This window comes from Bubalus kerabau, chromosome 13, assembly GCF_029407905.1.
Source record: "Bubalus kerabau isolate K-KA32 ecotype Philippines breed swamp buffalo chromosome 13, PCC_UOA_SB_1v2, whole genome shotgun sequence".
NCBI classification, from domain to species: domain Eukaryota; kingdom Metazoa; phylum Chordata; class Mammalia; order Artiodactyla; family Bovidae; genus Bubalus; species Bubalus kerabau.
The window spans coordinates 65,180,474-65,199,401 of record NC_073636.1 but is presented as its reverse complement, the minus strand read 5'-3'; the positions used below and the strand labels follow the sequence as shown (position 1 = coordinate 65,199,401).

The following is an 18,928-nucleotide window of genomic DNA, read 5'->3' as shown; positions in this document are numbered from 1 at the left end:
CAAACTGCTTTGTTTTTAGCCCTAAGAGCCCTCATACCTTGGAGAGGAGACTTAATGAGTCAATTTTGAGTTAATAAAATTGAGGTTCTACCTTCATCTGTTTCTGCTACTAATACTCAGCTATCAAATATATCAATTTTGTATAAGTTTATGATGTATTTTTTTAACACTTGAAGAAAAAAAGATTGAGGTTCATCATCAATAGATGAAATCTTAATGAGTTTTTTCAAAGATAGTTTAAACACTACTGTTTAAACAGTTCACTAAAAAACAATAGTGAATGTTTGTGTGCTGTGCTTAGTCGCTCAGTTGTGTCTGATTCTTTGTGACCCCATGGATGTAGCCCATCAGGCTCCTCTGTCCGTGGGATTCTCCAGGCAAGAATACTAGAGTGGGCTGCTGTGCCCTCCTCCGGTGATCCTCCCCACCCAGGGATTGAAACTAGGTTTCCCTCAGTGCAGGCGGATTCCTTACCAACTGAGCCAGCAGGGAACTCTGGTGAATTCACAAAATTCAAAAAACGTTCACAAAAGTGAGTGTTTATTGAATACCTATTAAACATTAACCACTTTGTTAAATGCTCTATAGGCCTTATCTCATTTATTCCTCACAAAAACCCTCTTAAGGTAGGTTCTCTTATTCTCCCATTTTTATAGAGAAGAAAACGGGTACTGACAGGTAACTTTGCCCAGAGTCACATAGCAAGAAAGAAGTGGAGTTAAGGTTTTGAATCAGGATGTTTGACCCCAGTGTCTTCATAAAACATGCAACTATGTTAGCACTGCTGCCTCATAGCAGTAATGAATTAATTTAATTTTACTCAACTGATGTTGAGGAAGAAAGTATCTAGCTTCACATAATAGTGCACTGAATGTGTATTGGAGCTAAGTGTGATTATGGGAATACCTTGTGATCATGGGAAGATCTATAGCAGGTTTTAACTTTGAAGTGTTTAAAGACATTTCATAAAGCTAAAGAATCTGCTGTTTGTTGAGTTGTTCACAAACTTTCAGTGGTCTTGTTTTTCAGGGCTTTAGCCCGTGCTTTTCTGTTCTGACCCCAGTGGGTAGAGGGAGTCAGTCATATGCCAGCTCTTTTCCCATCCTCAGCTCTGAGCTGTCCCCCAGAGGGAAAATTGTGACCCAGGTCCAGTTGCTGGCCTGTCTGTCTGTCTGCGCTTTCCAGCTCAAGAACTGATTCCCTCTTTGAGAAAATTGGAAAGGCTCCTGGTGGCTGCTGAGAAGCTTTGATGTAGAGGTAGCAATTGAACAGATTGTCCTTTAGAAGCAGCCAAATTTCATTTTCCAGATTGAAAGACAGACTTCCAAGAAAACTTTTCTTTTTAATGTTTTGTTCTAGCATCCAAAAAAGACCCAACTTCAGATCCGGGCTCGAGAGTTTCTCATGGCTATTCTTGTTCTAGGTGGAGGATGGTTGGCCCACTCTCAGATGGCATGTGTCTTAATAGCTGAATGACTAGCCAGGCCAGCCTTCACCTCCCTCCTGCCGGGCTCCAAGAGGAAGTCCACTTGACAGCTGCTGGGCACCTCCCAGTAAGCTCACCAGAGGATTTTGGTGTCAGTTTGTGACAGACCTGGACTTAAACGCTATCCTAGCCACTAGCTTGTTAATATTGTGGCTGCCCACAAGTTCCTTAGCTCTTTGGAGCCCGTTTCCTCATCTCGAGAATGAGGCTTCTAATGCCTTCCTTCAGGGTTAAAGTGAGGATTAAGTGAGATAATATACTGACATGACTAACAGTGGACTTGGCAGGAAGTTTGAACCTTTAGTGAATGTTAGTTTCTGATCCTAATATTAGGCCGTTAGTGATTAGGCCATAGTATATGGAATCAAGCAGATCTAAATTTGATCCCAGATGTCTGATTTCACAGCTGTGTGACCTTGGGCAGTTGTCATGATCTCTCTGTCAGTTTTCTCACCTGTCAAATGGGGATAATATCAATACCTACCTCATAGGAATGTTGGAAGGGTTCATTGAGCTAATGCATGTACCTTTCATTGAGTCTGGCACATACATAGTAAGCCCAAAATGAATTATAGCTCTTTATTATTCTTGATGTTGTTAGTGTGCCTCACTAACAGAGCAAGGGTCCTGCTCTGTGTTTTCTATCTTAGTGGCCCCTGTTTGTGATCATTTAGTTCATAGTATACTTCATTGTTTGCTGAAGGGCAGAAGATACTACTTTCTTTCTTGAGTCATTAATCCAAGGGACAGAATCAGATTCCCACTGATTCTCTTTTTATCTTCTTGCTCCACCATTTCTCCCTGTCATGTAATAAGGAGGGCATATTCAGCGGGGGACCCTTCACCAAGCCAGAGGCATTTCTTAAGGATCCGAGTATTGAGAGGCTTGGATATCTAAGCACTGACCTGATTTTTGGTATCTTAAGCCAAGGAGAAGTCCTGCCTGGGTTATCATTCTTGGGGGTGATGAACAGCGTTTTGTTAGATATCATCTGCTTTCTATTCAACTGCAGTTCCCTAGAGCTCTCCCTCTTTCTCCCAATCATTTATTTTGGTTGCATCATTTAGCATACTCATGTTTGTAGCACACTGGGTTACCTTAAAGAAATAAAACAGGGAAAGGATACAAGAAGAACTTAATTTCTTGGCAGAGCTCAAGTAAAAAAAAAAAACCTTATACATAGGACTTCCCTAGTGGTCCAGTGGTTAAGAATCCACCTTGCAGTGCAGGGGATGTGTTTGAACCCTGGTTGGGGAATGAAGATCCCACATGCTGAGGTGCTTAACTAAGCCCACGTACTGCAACTATTGAGCCCTCACACAGCTAGAGAGTCTGCGTGCCACAATGAAAGATACTGAATGATGCAAGGGAGATCCCATGTGCTGCACCTATGATGCAAGGAAGCCAAATAAATAAACACGTTTTTTAAAAAAATATGTTAAAAAAAAAAAAAGCCTATACTTAAGTGGGGGTAGGCAAGTGGTGTCTGCCTAGCTTTCCAAAAGAATTGGAGACCAGGAAGGGAAAATAACATCGACTCATATGGAAGTTAGAAGGAATTACAGATTGTCCAGGCCACATGACACAAAGTGAGAAAACTGAGGCCCAGAGAAGTGATTTTCAAAAGGCCACACAGCAGGGTGGTGATGGGGCCTAGTTGTCTGACTGCATTCAATGTTCTTTCAACCCATAGGCTTGCCTTGTGGTTCCATTGGCCTTCTCTCAGAGAGCGCTGTGACTGCCGTATACTTTGATTGAACAAATCCCTACCAATATTTCAAATAGAATCCATATTCCTCTTCTAAACCCTCACATATTTATACTTCATTATTATTTTCTAGGGTGTCAGATGCCTGATACATTCAATTCATGGTTTCTTATAACTCTGCTTCATGTCTGGTAAGTGAGAAATTTAAGTGAAGTCACTATATATATATATATTTTTTTTTTTTTTTTTTTTTAAACACTGCTGACTTGTTAAGGTATAGCCTTCAGTAGAGCTGATTATATGAAATGGCAGTTGTTCAGGCATTAAAAACTGTTCCTTTCATTTTAATAACTGGTGTCTTATGGCACATTTTTTATTAAAGGTCAAAGCATAGTCCCAGAAAGAAACTAACATTTGTAGGAGTTTCTCAAAGAACACCTAATCCAGTGAACAATGCTATCAGTATCTCTAAGAGACCCTATGGGCTTGGGTGGAAAGTTCTTTCCCTTGGCTGTTTTAGGAAAGTTCACATTTACGTAAAAGTGGTTTGAATTGTGAGCATCCGTGGTCATTTTCATTGCTGGTCATCAGAAACCTATAACAAATTATAGCACTGACATTTAGCCTGTACCTCTAAAATGTGCATACAGGTTAGATTCATGCCAGGTTTGTTGCATGTAAAAATATTTAACACCTTAAACAGTATATTTTTTCTTCAGCTGCAAATTACGTAGCCAAAAAAAATCAATTTTTCATCTAATGTTACACAGTATTAAAGGTCAGAAGGATATAGGAGAGGCGTTGGAAGTGGGGGCTGGGGAATGTATTTATTGAACTGCCAGATCTTGGGAAAGTAAATTCTGGAGAACTAAGTTTACTACTTTGACCATAGTGAGCATCTGAGGAACGTGGGGAATGGTTGCCTTGTCAAAAGGACCCTTGTTTGAGGCTGAGCTTTGCATCACAGGACTGACTGCTATATAAAGACTTTTTGGTTTTGATCACCTCTGAAATATTTCTTCTGAACTCGCATAGTCAGTGAGATTGGCTCAGGGGTCTAAGGTGGCAGTTTATGTTGTTTTTTCCTAAACCGGTAGTTTATTGAGTGTACACTGTGTCCTGGGCAGTCAATAAGCTATGTCAGGAAGCTCCCAGTCTAGTGAGGGAGATAAGACATGCGTAATAGTTGGTTATAAATCGGAATGGCCAAGTTCTATAATAAATCTGAGTAAGTAGTGCCTGTGGGATCTCAGAGGAGGCAGCAACTCTCAAAACCCTTACCTGGCTTTTGAAATGTGCTGTGTCTTAGTCAGGTAGCTGTGAAGGCAAACGACCTTCGGTCTGAATGGTGAAGGTTAGGAGAAGTTCGGGGGGGAAGCTGGATGTACTGAGAGGAAAACTACTTTTTCAAGAGGAGGGCACTGCAGAGGTGGCCCTGGGGAATTACCCACTGCAAAGGTGGGAGGGTTGAGAGGAGTCTAGGCTGTTCCCAGAGGAGCTCAAAGATAATATTCAAAGCCAGTATGAAAGACTCTTTCTTGCCCAATAGCCAGAGGTATCAGCATGTTAGAGGGAGTGGATGGCAAAATAAAAAATGCAATCCTTGTGACCACATCCCAAGGTCAGTACCTGACTAATAGCCGCTGGGGCAACCTTATAACTACTTGTAGTTCTTTCAAGTTGGCCATGATTTCCAAATGTGCCTGCTGAGTCCCCCTTGCTGAGATTGGTTTAATTTCTCAGAGGCATGGGGAGTACCATCGCCAGGTAAGTAGGGGGAGGGAGGCTTGTCTACACTTGGTCTCTCTTCCATCCTTCGTCCTTGGTTCTCATGGTCTGCAGCATTGGTGAGATGAATCAGTAGCTTTTCAGTTTGAATCAGCAGACTCTGTGTTAAGGACTGGCAGGCACTGGAGAGAAGGATGTGACATGGTGTGTACCTTTAAGAAACTTAGTTGAGTGGAAAGCAGACCCAGTACAATTGCCTGTAATGGATGACAGTGAAAGAAGTGCTGTGCCCAAGGCACACACAGGTACTGCGAAAGGACACGAAGGTGTGACTGAGTCCAACTTTGTTGGATGGGGGGAGTACTGGATAAAGAGTTGCTGTGTGGTAGAGGTGACATATGAGATGTACCATGAAGTGTGAGTAGCATTTCTGTCAGAGAAAGGAAGGCACTCGAAGTTGTGGGAGTATTAGGGGCAAGACATAGAACATGTACAAGAACGTGGAGTATTTGAGGGCAGCCACGTTGTCTGTAGCATCTAGGAATGTGGTGGAAAAGGGTCAGCAGAAAAGTAGTTTAGGATCCAGTGTGCTATGATCCTCCAAGAAGAGTTAGGGAAACTCTCTTCTAGGGGTTAGGGTTCTTAGAGGAGGTCAGGGATTCACCCCAGGACTGGGGGAAAGCTGTGTTCTTCTAGTCCTGTTCTCTTAGCTTGAAACTCTAGGAGATTAACTAAGGGCTCACCAAGTCCAACGTTACCAGGCTCAGTGGACTTGCCGCGAATGGGTGGGATTCAAATGCCTCCTATGAGTGGTACTATGAGGGAGAAAGAAGTGGGGAGGCTTAGAAAGCAGTCATAAAAACAGAAAGAATTCCCGACTTCCGAAAAAGCTCCCCCCCACCCCAAACACAAGAATACTCGCGCTTAAGTTCCCCAGGGTGATGATGCCCTGTTGGCTCTCAGAATAGGGACAGGATTTCTCATAGCCTGTTAGTTCCCCAGAGGAGGTGTTGATGTCCCCCTTATCCATTCTGCTTTCTCTATGCTATGCTATGCTATGCTATGCTAAGTCGCTTCAGTCGTGTCCGACTCTGTGCAACCCCATAGACGGCAGCCCACCAGGCTCCGCCTTCTCTGGGATCCTCCAGGCAAGAATTCTGGAGTGGGTTGCCATTTCCTTCTCCAATGCATGAAAGTGAAAAGCGAAAGTGAAGTTTCTCAGTTGTGTCCGACTCCTAGCAACCCCATGGACTGCAGCCTACCAGGCTCCTCTGTCCATGGGATTTGCCAAGCAAGAGTACTGGAGTGGGGTGCCATTGCCTTCTCCGCTGCTTTCTCTAGGTCCCCAATTTTTGTGTGTATTGGGATTTAGGGCTGGAAACCCTTCAGTTCCCAGACGGCCCTTATCAGTTGTGTTTTCTTGTGAACATGCAGTTGTGGTGACTATGTGTCCTTTGTCTTTGCTGAACAAGGTTAGTATTCACTACAGCTGCTGAAAAAATGCTTATAGAGGTTGCTGTGGGGGCTTTCTAGCATCTCCACATGGACCTGATAAAAACAGGCTTCCTCCTCTGTTCCCTGTCTAGGGCAGTGGTGTTGAGATCCATTCAGGTACCCACACCAGAAACCTGGAAGGCCAGCTTTTCCCTCATTCCCTTTATCTGGTCAGGCACCAGTCACTCATCTCAACCTCTTTTGACCATGACCCATAGTAACAAATGTATTTTACCTTGTAGTCCAGAACAAGCAGATATATGATGCAAAAATTTTATAGAACTTATCCTTACAGCATGAAATAATCTCTGATATTTTCTATTTCATTTGAATTCATTTAAAACAGAAATGTAAGATATCATCCACTAATTGATTTTACTGAATTACAAGCAACAGGTATTTGGACTTCAACTTCCCTCTTCCTGTGCCATAGATCTTCTCAACACAGATTGAATTCTCATACACACACACACACACACACACACACACACACACCCTCTTTAGTATTTTCTGTTGTTCTCAGGATAGTGTGTTTCCTAGCATGGCATTCATATTCCACCAAATATGCTACCTTTAACCACACTCAACCTGGTGCCATTCTAGGTACCACTACCACCACACTCCTTCCCCTGCAAGAAAAAATAAATAGAAATGTTTATGTATGATAGAAATATCAAGTCTTCTGCACAAACCTCTGCCTAGAAAGCCCTTCTTCCTCTCCACCTGACAAACTCCTGTTTTTCATTCAATAGCCAACTCAGATATCATCTCTTCTTTGAAGCCTTCCCTTCCTTTCAAAGGCAGAGTTAGTTCCTCTTCTGAGTTCCCTTAGTCTTTTGGACACCTCTATTATAGCACTTATCACATGACATTTTTAAATTTTATCATGTATTATCTATGTTCTTCGTGGATGGTGAATTTATTGAGAGCAATAATTATTTTTATTATTCTTCTGGAAAAATGAGATACTTTTTTCCCTCAGTCCCATATCTTACTTGAGTTCACATTGATAAATGTTGATTAAATAATCTATGGCCCGAAATCTCTCTTGGCTCCTATGGCAATTGGAAGGGTCCTGGCCACTGCCTGTTGGTCATATGAGAGAGACAAAGCTCTGCTCCTACTTCAGTTTCCCTGGGTGGTGAGATGTATATAGATGGAATTCATCTTAGTGTTCAAAGTATTAATAGATTTGTAGAGACCCTGATTTTAACATCTGTCATGTACTACTAGTACTAGTACTCCATAGATACAGAAGTTTCTTTTAGAAAAGGGAATGGGGAATTCTCTGATGGTTCAATGGTTAGGACTCCAACCTTCCACTGCAGGGGGCCCCAGTTCAATCCCTGGTCAGGGAACGAAGATCCTGCAAGCCAAAAAAAAAAAGAAGTGGAACAAATAAAATTAGAATATGTCTAGGATGGAGGTGGGGTGGAGAGGAAAATACAGATTGTATTTTTTAAAATTATCAAAGTCAGGTATATCATAGATATAGTAACTATTAGGTCCTTTACAGTATTATTTTAAAATTGATTTACATACATTATCTCACACATTTTTATAACTACTTTATTCCTATTACATATGAGGGCTCAGAGACAGAAAAGTCAGAGAGCTTGCTCATAGAACTAATTAGTACATGGTAGAGAGGAAATTCAGAGAAGGCAATGGCAGCCCACTCCAGTACTCTTGTCTGGAGAATCCCATGGATGGAGGAGCCTGGTGGGCTGCAGTCCATGGGGTCGCTGGGAGTCAGACACGGCTGAGCGACTTCACTTTCACTTTTCCCTTTCATGCATTGGAGAAGGAAATGGCAACCCACTCCAGTGTTCTTGCCTGGAGAATCCCAGGGACGGGGGAGCCTGGTGGGCTGCCGTCTATGGGGTCGCACAGAGTCGGACACGACTGCAGCGACTTAGCAGCAGCAGCAGCAGAGAGGAAATTCAAATATGGATCTGACTAACTCAGAGTGTTAAGTTCCTTTCCTCAGTGGTAACTGAAACTATCAAAGTAGCTAATTAAATAATTATTACTAATTAGTACTAGTAATATTTAATATTAATTAATACTATTTATAGGGGTTTCCCCAATAGCTCAGTTGGTAAAGAATCCACCTTCAGTGCAGGAGACCTGGGTTCAATTCCTGGGTTCGGAAAATCCACTGGAGAAGGGATAGGCTACCCACTCCAGTATTCTTTGGCTTCTTTTGTGGCTCAGCGGGTAAAGAATCTGCCTGCAGTGCAGGAAACCTGGGTTTGATCCCTGGGTTGGGAAGATCCCCTGGAGAAGGGAAAGGCTACCCACTGCAGTATTCTGGCCTAGAGAATTACAGGGTTGCAGAGTTGGACACGACTGAGTGACTTGACTAATACTATTAATAACTGATATAAGTATTTGCTTGTATCAGATAAGTTTTTTTAAAAACTATTCTTTTATTATTTATTTTAATTTTATTTATATTTTTGGCTGCATGACATGTGTGATAGTTCCTTAGCCAAGGCTTGTACCTATTATACTCCCTGCATTGGAAGCGCAGAGTCTTAACCATTGGACCACTAGGGAAGTCCCAGTACCTGCTTGTTCTTAAACATAAATCCGTAAAATTACAGCATTTATTTTCTAATTGAACCTACTATATGCAGCAGATTTGTTCCCTGCCCTCATGGGGCTGAGGGTGCAGGAGAGACATGTTAAACAAATCATTAATAAAATAGAATTGGGATGGATGCTGTGGGAGTCGGCGACAGGGCTCTGTGGAAGAAGCGGGGTCCAGAATTTAGTTGGAGGTGGGTGGGTCACTCAGGGAGGGCTTTGTTGAAGAGATGGCATTTAAACTGACACCTGAATGAGGAGTGGAAGTTAGCAAGTCAGAGTGAATGAAAAGCCATTGCAGGCAGAAGGGCCTCATTGTTTTCAGTCATCTTACCAGGAGAGCCCTTTTCACAGATGAGGTTTTATGCTCATCCACAGTGTATGAATAGATAAAAGGACCGGTCTGCTCACTTCAGGTGTTCGCCTCATGCCCAGTGGTAGGGGACTCTTATGTAGTTCCATAGAAACTCAGAGCACAGTTTAAAAACCACAGATCTAGTCCAGCTTCCTCTTTTTACAAATGGGGAGATGATTCTGGCCGTTTTAAAGGATTTGTCACAGGCTTCTTTATCAGTAATGGAAGATTTGATACTCAAATCCAAAACTGACTGTGTGAATTGCTCTTTGTGCAACACTATGCTTCCTGTCTGCGTGTCCCCTTTTGGTAGTCATGGGATGGGAGTCTCTTGTCCTGAATTTGAGCTGCACAGCACTGACCACAAACTCTCTGAAACTGTGTTTTTTAGCACTCACTATGTGTGTCCTGGGAGCGGCAACAAGTAAACCTGGGAATCGTATAGGGTGCCAGGCGCTGTGTTTGATAGGATCTGTTTGTTGATAGACACACCGATCTTATGGGAGCTTGGGGCAGTGGGGCAGCCTGGGATAGTCAAGGAGCCTTCTGGGGTCTAGACCTGAAGGACATGGAGTCTTGAGAAATTATTAGGAGAGGAAGAATTAATTGTAAGATGTTCCGAGTGAGAAAGGAATGAGAGGATCGTCACTAGAGGGAGAAAGCAGGATGAAGAGGGGAAGCATTTTGTTATTTGTTTTTTATTTTAAGATGGGGGAATACTGGAAAATTTTTATAAGCCTAAGGGAAGAAGCCTCTGGGAAAGAAGAGAAAGAAGTAAAGTGTGGAGGTGGAATGGGTTGGAAAACAAACTAGTTCGTCTCGGTCCAGCCAGAGAACTGCCCTGGCAGGCACTCCCGGCCTTTGCAAGAGGGTTCCTTAAAACCACCACAGCAGTTTTGATGTAGCTGTAGGGCTTTCGAGCTCATGCTGGATTCCAGCAGCTCCAGACCTGCTATATATGGTGAGCCCTGGCCATGTGCACATCCTCTCTCTGCCTCCCCCAGCCAGAGTCGCTCTGTTCAAACACCCACACATGTAGCTTTTTGTCCAAAGGAAAGGCCTAGGCAGCATCATTTTACCAACATTGCATAACCTCCGCACATTGGTACCTGCTACCCAGGAGCTTGTTCTTTACAGTGGATCTGACAGGCAGGCCGCAGGCCAGGTGTAGCTCTTGGAGGAGGTTCTCTGTCAGGTGAGATGGCTTCAGGAAATGCCTCGCCCCACTTGTCTGTCTGCCCACAGACTGTCGTCTGGCCCCCATGCTCCCCACATAAAGGATAGGCTTGGTGGGGAGGGAGTTTAGGAAACCAGGTGGAGATAGCCATGCATACAGCCCCAGGAAGGGGTCAGTGTGCCAGCTCACTAATAAATAAACTCATTCATTAGCACACTGCGGAGGCTTGAGTGTGGCCACGTAAGCCCTGTTTTCTTGGCCTCGACTGATGGCGGAGTCGGGGAGACAGGCTACGTGAAAGTCCCTTTGGGATTCCTTCCTAGCAGCCAGAGTGACAAACCCGCCCAAGTGCCCACTAATCTTCATTGAATTCAAAATCAGATCCTCTTTGAGCAGCTTATAAACTACCATAAGGGAGAAACAAGGCCAAAACACAACTGGCATTGTCAGGAGGCCCAAAGAGAGCAAGCAAGACAGGATGCCGGAGCCGCCAGGACATGGCAGGAGGTCAGCGTCAGGAATAACAAGAATTCTTCCCTCCCAGATTAGGCAGAGAGGAGGAAAGAGTGGCAAGGAAACCCTCCTTCCTTTGCACTCTCCAGGCAGTGCTGTTGTCTTCCTCTGGGTCTCATCTAGCAGGAAGGGGCCCTTGGAGCTGTGCTGTCACAGGCTGGGGGAGCAGTCAGCCCTGACGCTGCCCTGGGAGGCACTGTGGCTGGAGGGAGCGACAGAGAGCTCAGGCCTCACTCCAGCTCCCCTCTCCTCCACTGAGCACCCTTAAGTTTCACCTCCTCAGAGTGTCAGTTTTCTTTCCTGTGAGATGGGGACGGTTATACTAGGTAGATGGCCAGTTATACTAGGTACATTGTAAGACAGTGAATGCAAAGGTATCTTACAAGTCTCAGAGGACTTAATAAATGGTAATAATCATCATTACTATTTGCCATAAGGCACAATTTATGTCTTAGCTCTTTATATTTTGAGACTCACTAGTGAGTGAGGTCCACCCCACCTCCCCATCTTTTTGACTTAGTGAACAAACAACAACAACCTATCTTTTAGAGATATTAGAGAACCATCAGACTAGGGCTTGAACACTCTTTTTTTTCCTTTACTTTGCTAGCTGGGTTATTTGCTTTCCTTATATGTAAAAGAGATCAGTATTATTTATGAGGCACTGGAATCACTGAGAGACAAGGATAGTACTGTGAAGCTTAAAACCTCAATAATAAATTGTGGGTTTAAGAACATCATCAAACTTGGGAGGGGCAACTGGAATTGCTCCTAAACAGAGAGTAGTTTATACATAGATTAAGTCTTTACTCAGAGTTAGGTACTTTGTAAATACTTGTTGAATGAATGATTAAATTATTTAACACAGGAATATAAAGATTACGAGATTGTTTCTTTTTAAAAAGAATTTTTTTTTAAAGAATTTTTTTAAAAGACTATTTTTTAGGGCAGTTTTAGGTTTGAACAAAATACTGTCATTTTTTAAAGTGTCTATTGCATTCTTAAGGGCAGTTTTTACTATGTTTAAGCATTGAAGTCTCCCCTCCCCCTCCTCCTCCAGAACGGCTCTGAAATTATGATGTTTAATCAGTAGCAAAATGTAATTTGACCTCTCAACATTTAAGCTTTATTATGAGAAATGCATCCATGATATAAATGGAAGTAAAGCTGTCCTGATCTTTTATTTAAACCTACTGTTCTCAATTGTGGAATAGTTGACTTAATGACTTGAACATTACTGTTGTACAGACGGAGCCTATGACATGTGTTGGCTTTGTTTGGTAGTGGGTACTGTGACCATCACATCTCTTTTTGTTCTTGTTTACCATTTTGAATACCATTTTGAACTTATTTTACTTATTTTCTTCTTACCTTCCAACATACTTTAACCTCTTTAATCATTCAGGAGGTTCTGTAACTGTATTTTGCTAGGCTCTCTTAACTTGCACTGGGTAGCTATACCTTCCTTGTTGAACTGCTGTTGTGTTTGTTCTAAATACATTTTTAGGTTCTTTTAGGCTGCCAGGAGTTCCTGTTTGCTGTTGTAGGTATGTTTGCCTCGGGTTAGCCAGTCTTTCCCCTTCTGGTGTTTTATTTCTAATATGATGCTAGTTTTGAAACTTAAATTATTGCCCTTGTGAGGATTAAATGAAAAACAGAGGAAATGGATTCTGGAAGGTTTGTTCTAATCATTAAAGAGGCAGAAAAACAGTGTAACTCTGGGATTAGATAATCAGGGTTCAGATCTTAGTTTTGACACTTAATTAGTTTTGTAACTCTGGGCAAGTTACTTTTCTCTAAGACTCAGTTTCCTCAGCTATTAAGTGGGGACAGAAGAATACCAGTCTCTTATTACGGTTGTTACAAGGATTAAATGAAATAATGTATCTGAATCACTTAGCACAGTGCATGGCATATGCTTGTGTTAGCTGTTAATTATATAGCATTTGTCCATTTTTGCCGTTAAAGGATTTTTTTTTTTTTGCTTTCTTCCTATTTCTTAGTCATATTAGAATAGGAAAAAGTTGCCAGATAAACTGAATTCAGCCTAGATCAGATGTTAGCCTGACAATTGCTGAGTAAATGACCACAGCACTATTATCCTAATGAGTTTCATTGGGATAACTGTAGTGTCTATGGATGAAACATAGAGTTGGAGTTGAAATATCTTCACCTCTATCCTTCTGTAACAGATTATTTTTTCAGTATAAGAAAAGTTTGTAGAGAATGCTATCACTATGGAAAATGGAGAGAAAAGGGGGAAGCTACTATTTCTGTAAAAAGAGTACATATGCACATAAGCTTGTGTGTGTATAGATTACAGCTGGAAGGTTTCATAAGAAGGAACTTGGTGGTTAGGAGATGTAGGTTGGGACAGAACTTATGTTTGTTTGTTTTTAACATGTGCATGTATTATCTATTCAAAACAGTTACTAAACAAAGAAAGGAGTAGATTGAATGTGTAAGCTTCAAGGTTAAGTGTCCTAAGAATTGACCTTCATCTTGGTCTGGACATTCCAGGCAGCTGACTTGTCTAAGTTGTGGGCCCCAGCCTTCAACTGTGCTTTTTCCTTGAAGAGGACAAACGCAAAAGTTCTTCATAACAAGACAACTTTTCTGTCCTTAACTATCTAGAGAATTTGATTCACAAATTCAGGGCAAAAATAAGTTGAACCTTTAGTTAGCTGAATTTGGTGATGGTGGATGAATGGACAGCCCTGTGGATTAGCATCTTCTTTTCCCAGTGGAACTCGTGGTTATCTTCAGCACACTTCCTGTTGATGAGAAGACTGCTTGTTTTATTTTTGTAACTATGTGTGCTGAAATTTACTGTAGAAATTTATATTTGATAGTGTTTTCAAATTGTCATCAATTGTCTACTGAACTAATTAGGTTCAGTGTTTCAGGAGTAATTAGAATTTGCCCTTCTTCCATTTATCATGCTTGAATCTATATTTTTTGAAACTCTTAGTTATCAGCAAAATTAGGTGGAGGTTGCAGCAAACTTTGCTGTTCCATTTCTCTCAAAAGGCAGGTATACACTTGGCTGAAATTTCTACATCAGACAGTTGTGAATACCATAGTTCTCCTGAAGTAAACATTCTTGTCATTTTCCAGGCTTGGAAAGGAAGGGTTTCCAACTGGGAAGAAAGAAGGGGTTAACTTCTGAGAGACTCATCTGTTCTTAAAGCCAAGGTGCTAATCTTAACTATGCCCCTTCTTCCTGAAAAACACTCAGTGGCTCTCCTTTGTCTACTTGGTAAAGCCCAGACTGTTTAGCCTGTCATTTCAAAGCCCTTCATGACCTTTCTGGCATATTTTTCTGTTTCCTATACTTGTCTTTCCACAAAATTTAGGTATTGTTTCCTTACAAGTGCTGAGCTTTCCATGGCCCTGTTTTTGCTCATAATGTTCCACCTGCTGGAAATGATCTTATTAATCTTTTACCTGTCCAACTTCAGTTCACCTTTACAAGCCCCAGGTGCAGAGTTTCATTTTCTTTTTTTTTTTTAACTTTTTATTTTGTATTGGGATATAGCTGATTAACAATGTTGTGATAGTTTCAGGTGAACAGCAAAGGGACTCAGCCATAGGTATATCCATTCATATATCCATACATGTATCCATTCTCCCCCAGCCTCCCCTCCCATTCAGGCTGCCACATAACATTGAGCAGAGTTCCATGTGCTATACAGTAGGTCCTTGTTGGTTATCCATTTTAAATATAGCAGCGTGTACATGTCCATCCCATACTCCCTAACTATCCCTTCTCTCCATCTCTCCCCCCCAGCAACCATAAGTTCCTTCTCTAAGTCTGTGAGTCTCTGTTTTATAAGTTCATTTGTATCATTTTTTTAGATTCCTTATATAAGGAATGCCATACAATGTTTCTCTTCCTCTGTCTAACTGACTTCAGTTAGTATGACAGTCTCTAGGTCCATCCATGTTGCTGAAAATGGCATTATTTCACTTTTTAATGATTGAGTAATATTCCATTTTATATATATGTACCACATCTTCTTTAACCATTCCTTTGTCAATGGACATTTAGGTTGCTTCCATGTCTTGGTGATGGTAAACAGTGCTGCAATGAATATGCAGTGTTTCATTTTCCATGAAGTTTTCTCTGACCCCGCTCAGCCAAAAGTAATCCTCTCACAGCCCATGGCACTTTGTGTTCCTTTTGGAACACTTATTAAGTTCTCTCTTAGAACTCTTGGTCCTTGGAAGCTGGGCTCTTGTTAACCATCACTTTAATCTCCACATAGTAGAAACTCAGTTTCTAAATGAGTTTCTAGACTCAATGAGTAGAAACTCATATGTTCACTGAGTGAATGAAATGTCAGCCAGCATCTTGAAAGTGTCTTTAATTTGCTTTACTTTTTCAACCCAGATAACCATTTGACTTGTTATCTGTAAAGGCTATAGAACAAACTGCTCGGGAACAAAAAACACTTCACTCTGTGTTGATATAGTTAGTAAGTTTATGATCTGAGAAAATCTGTGCCTTTTAAACCTCAGAGGGCAGGTGTATTAACAAACTACAGAATTTTCATATAAATGAATTCCATTACCTCACTATTGCTGTTGATGAATTGGGCTCTGACAACACTTAAGCATCAAAATGCACAGTGTCTTTTCAGGTGGAGAGGCTGACATGAGAGATTTGGTTAACTTTAAGAAAAATCTTATGAAAAAAGGACTATTGAACTTTCCCTGGTTTGTTTCTGCCTTGGAATATACTCTATATCATATAAAGTGGCCACATCTTTTTCCGTGACCTGTTTCTATTGTCACAAAATGTTATTTTTTAGGCACTTAACAGGGTTCTGAGGTTATAAATTTAGAATCACAGCATCAGCAAATCCCAAGATCACAAGGGACTTTAAAGATCATGTAGTCAGCCTTCTGTCAGATAGATAGCCAAGTTGTGAATTCTCTGCTTTTTGAGGTCATCCATTCTGTTATTTGAATCTTCAGAAACTCTCCTGTTAGAAAGTTTTTACTTCCAGCATTCAATGTTGAGTAATTCTTTCTCCCTCTGTGACCCATCCATGGGTTCTGATTCTACCTTTTGGACAGTCTAATCAGTTTTCTGTAATATTTAAGGCAACTGTCCTATTTTTCTCCAGGTGAAATATCTTCTGATCTTTCTTTGCTTCCTTTTGTCTCTTAAAATATAATGTTCAAAACTGTAGACATATTCTAAAAGTGGAGTCTGACCTCTGCTGAACAGAACAAAAATCTCACTTTGTACATGAAGATATTATATTTGCATTACTGTATCTAAAAATCACATTAATTGCGGCAGGCAGCCTTATCCTCTTGACTTCCCTTGAATATATACTGTCATCATAAGCCTGTGAGGCTTTCTCATACCCAGACAGGAGTGGCACACTTATCCTGTACCTCTACAGCTGTTCTTTTAGGCCCAAGTGCAGGATCTTAGATTTATCCCTATTAGAGTCAACCCATTGAAAGAGTCTGTTAAGTATTTTTAGTTCATGGTTAGGTCATCTGACATATTTGTCTTCCTGCCCCACTTCTTGCAATCTACAAATTTGATAAGTTTGTTTTCTCTACTCCATCTTAGTCATTCATGGAGATGTTGAGGCAGGCCAGGATGGAATCATTCCATTGGACCATACTATTGCTAGTAGGTTAAAATGGGCATTAATTATGTATGGAGATAGGATTGTCAGTTTAGATCAAGTACTCCATAATTGTAATAGAAATTGTCTTTTGAGTGAGTAGTCTTATTGTAGCTGCTTAGTAACTGTTTAACAAGAGATAATAGAACTATGTATGGTCATAAGAGTGAGATTAGGAACTAGCTTGGAAAATTAGTGACCCTGCTTATATTCTTATATATGATAAATATAATATTACATTTATTAATTAATAAAACATAATTCTTACATTCTTGGGGCTTCCCTGGTGTCTCAGACAGTAAAGAATCTGCCTGCAATGTGAGAGACCCAGGTTCGATCCCTGGGTCAGGAAGTTCCATTGGAGAGGGGCATAGCAACCCACTTTAGTATTCTTGCCTGGAGAATCCCATGGACAGAGGAGCCTGGTGGGCCACAGTCCATGGGGTCAGAAAGAGTTGGACATGACTGAACGACTGACGCTTTCTTTCTTCTATTCTTATGTAAGGTATTAAGCAGAGACCATTCTGGACTGATTAGAGGCAATATCGTATAGGGGAAAGAGCCCTAAACTTGGCCCTGAGATGTTTTATTCATTTATTTATTCAGCAAGTATATATTGTGTGCATACTATATTTAAGCCTTAGATATACAGTGATTTAAAAAAAAAAACAACCAAGACTTTGTGTTTGCCATCAATGGAACGTACATTCAAATGGGGAAACAATTTGATAATTATACAGATGAAATCATAATACTTTCTGTGATCTATCTTCTAAACAGGTACTGTCCAACAGAAATAAAATACAGGCCACACACTCAATTTAAAAGTTTCTAGTAGCTCCATTTTAAAAAGTGAAAAGAAAAAAATGAAACTAATTTTAATAATGGGTTTTCTTTAACTCAGTATACCTGATAATATTTCAACATGTAAGCAATATAAAAAATTTGAGATATTTATATTCTTGAACTAAATCATTGAGATCTTAAACTTATACCATATCTCAGTTTGAACTAGCCTGTTTAAAGTGCTCAATAGCCATGTGTGGCTAGTGGCCTTCATACTGGACAGCAAATACTATCCCCACCTTTATAGACTGCTCTGTGGTATTGGGAAAATCACTTTCCTTATTTAGAACTCCTGTTTTCATCAGTAAAATGAAGGATTAAGACTTATCTTTAAACAGCTAAAAGTGGTCCTTTTCATGTATGAGGGAGTCATCCAAGGTGCTGTAATAATCTGTGTCTTCATGAGTGGTACTTAAATGGGTATATATGTAAAGACTCATCAAGCTGTATACTTAAGATACATGTACTTTTCAGTATCCATTTTTTCACTCAATAAAAGGTTTTTTTATAAAATCACTTCTAATTATTTTGATTCTGTGCCCTTCGATAAAATTTCTCAGATGAACTGACCTTCATTGGAAACATGTGACATGAAAAATGCCAACAGCCAGTGACTCTTTATGTCTTCTTCCCACCCAGGATGTGTCTAGTCCGAATGAAGCAAGAAGGCCGGAGTGGGAAATACATGTGTCGTATCATAGTTCATTTTATGTGGGAGGATGTTGAGCAGCGTGGCAGAATCATGGGGGTAAGTGACTGCTATCAGATTCTGGTCTTGGAAAACTCCATTGAGCGATTGCCTGACTTGAGTTGAAGTTCTAGAATTTGAGTTGAAGTTCTGATGTCAAGTGGTAATTCAACTCAACTCACTTTTGCGTCCGTTGATTCTGACAAGCTCCGGATACTTTCTGTGTTTGCACACATTATCATGGTTTGTCAGTGTGAGGATATCCTGTGTTCAGAGATGGCATTATTAAAAAGTAAATCATGGTGATAGGAGGGATGGATTTGGTGAATAGATGAAATCAAATAATAATCCAGTTTTAGAATACTGTACCTGATACCAGTTCATTGTTCAGTTCACAATTAGTTTGAATAGAAAGATCCTGACTGGGGGCCTGCAGTGTCCTCAGGAACTTAAAAACAAGCTCCTTGATCGCTGACAACCTGTAATACTTTGGCAAGGTATATACTGAAAAGGTCCATTAGTATATTTAATAACCTGAGAAGGGAGAACCTATCGTGTATGTATAACATAGAATATGATGACAATAGAAAGCCAGAATCAAAATATTAGAATACAATAGATTATATAAATACCAATCTCTTCCTTTGTGTATATTGTATATTTTGTGTATCTACACCATGTTTTAATAG

At 40.7% G+C, this 18,928-nt stretch overlaps 1 protein-coding gene across 1 annotated transcript in view; it reads left to right on the top strand.

The window, feature by feature from the left end:
* LOC129625884 (ubiquinol-cytochrome-c reductase complex assembly factor 1) overlaps positions 1–18,928 on the top strand; it is a 95,970-nt gene that overhangs the window by 35,103 nt on the left and 41,939 nt on the right. Inside the window, exons 6-7 of the mRNA XM_055544861.1 lie at positions 3,329–3,386; positions 18,191–18,299. Of these exons, the coding sequence (XP_055400836.1) occupies positions 3,329–3,386; positions 18,191–18,299 (167 nt within the window). The remainder of the gene's footprint in view (positions 1–3,328; positions 3,387–18,190; positions 18,300–18,928) is intronic.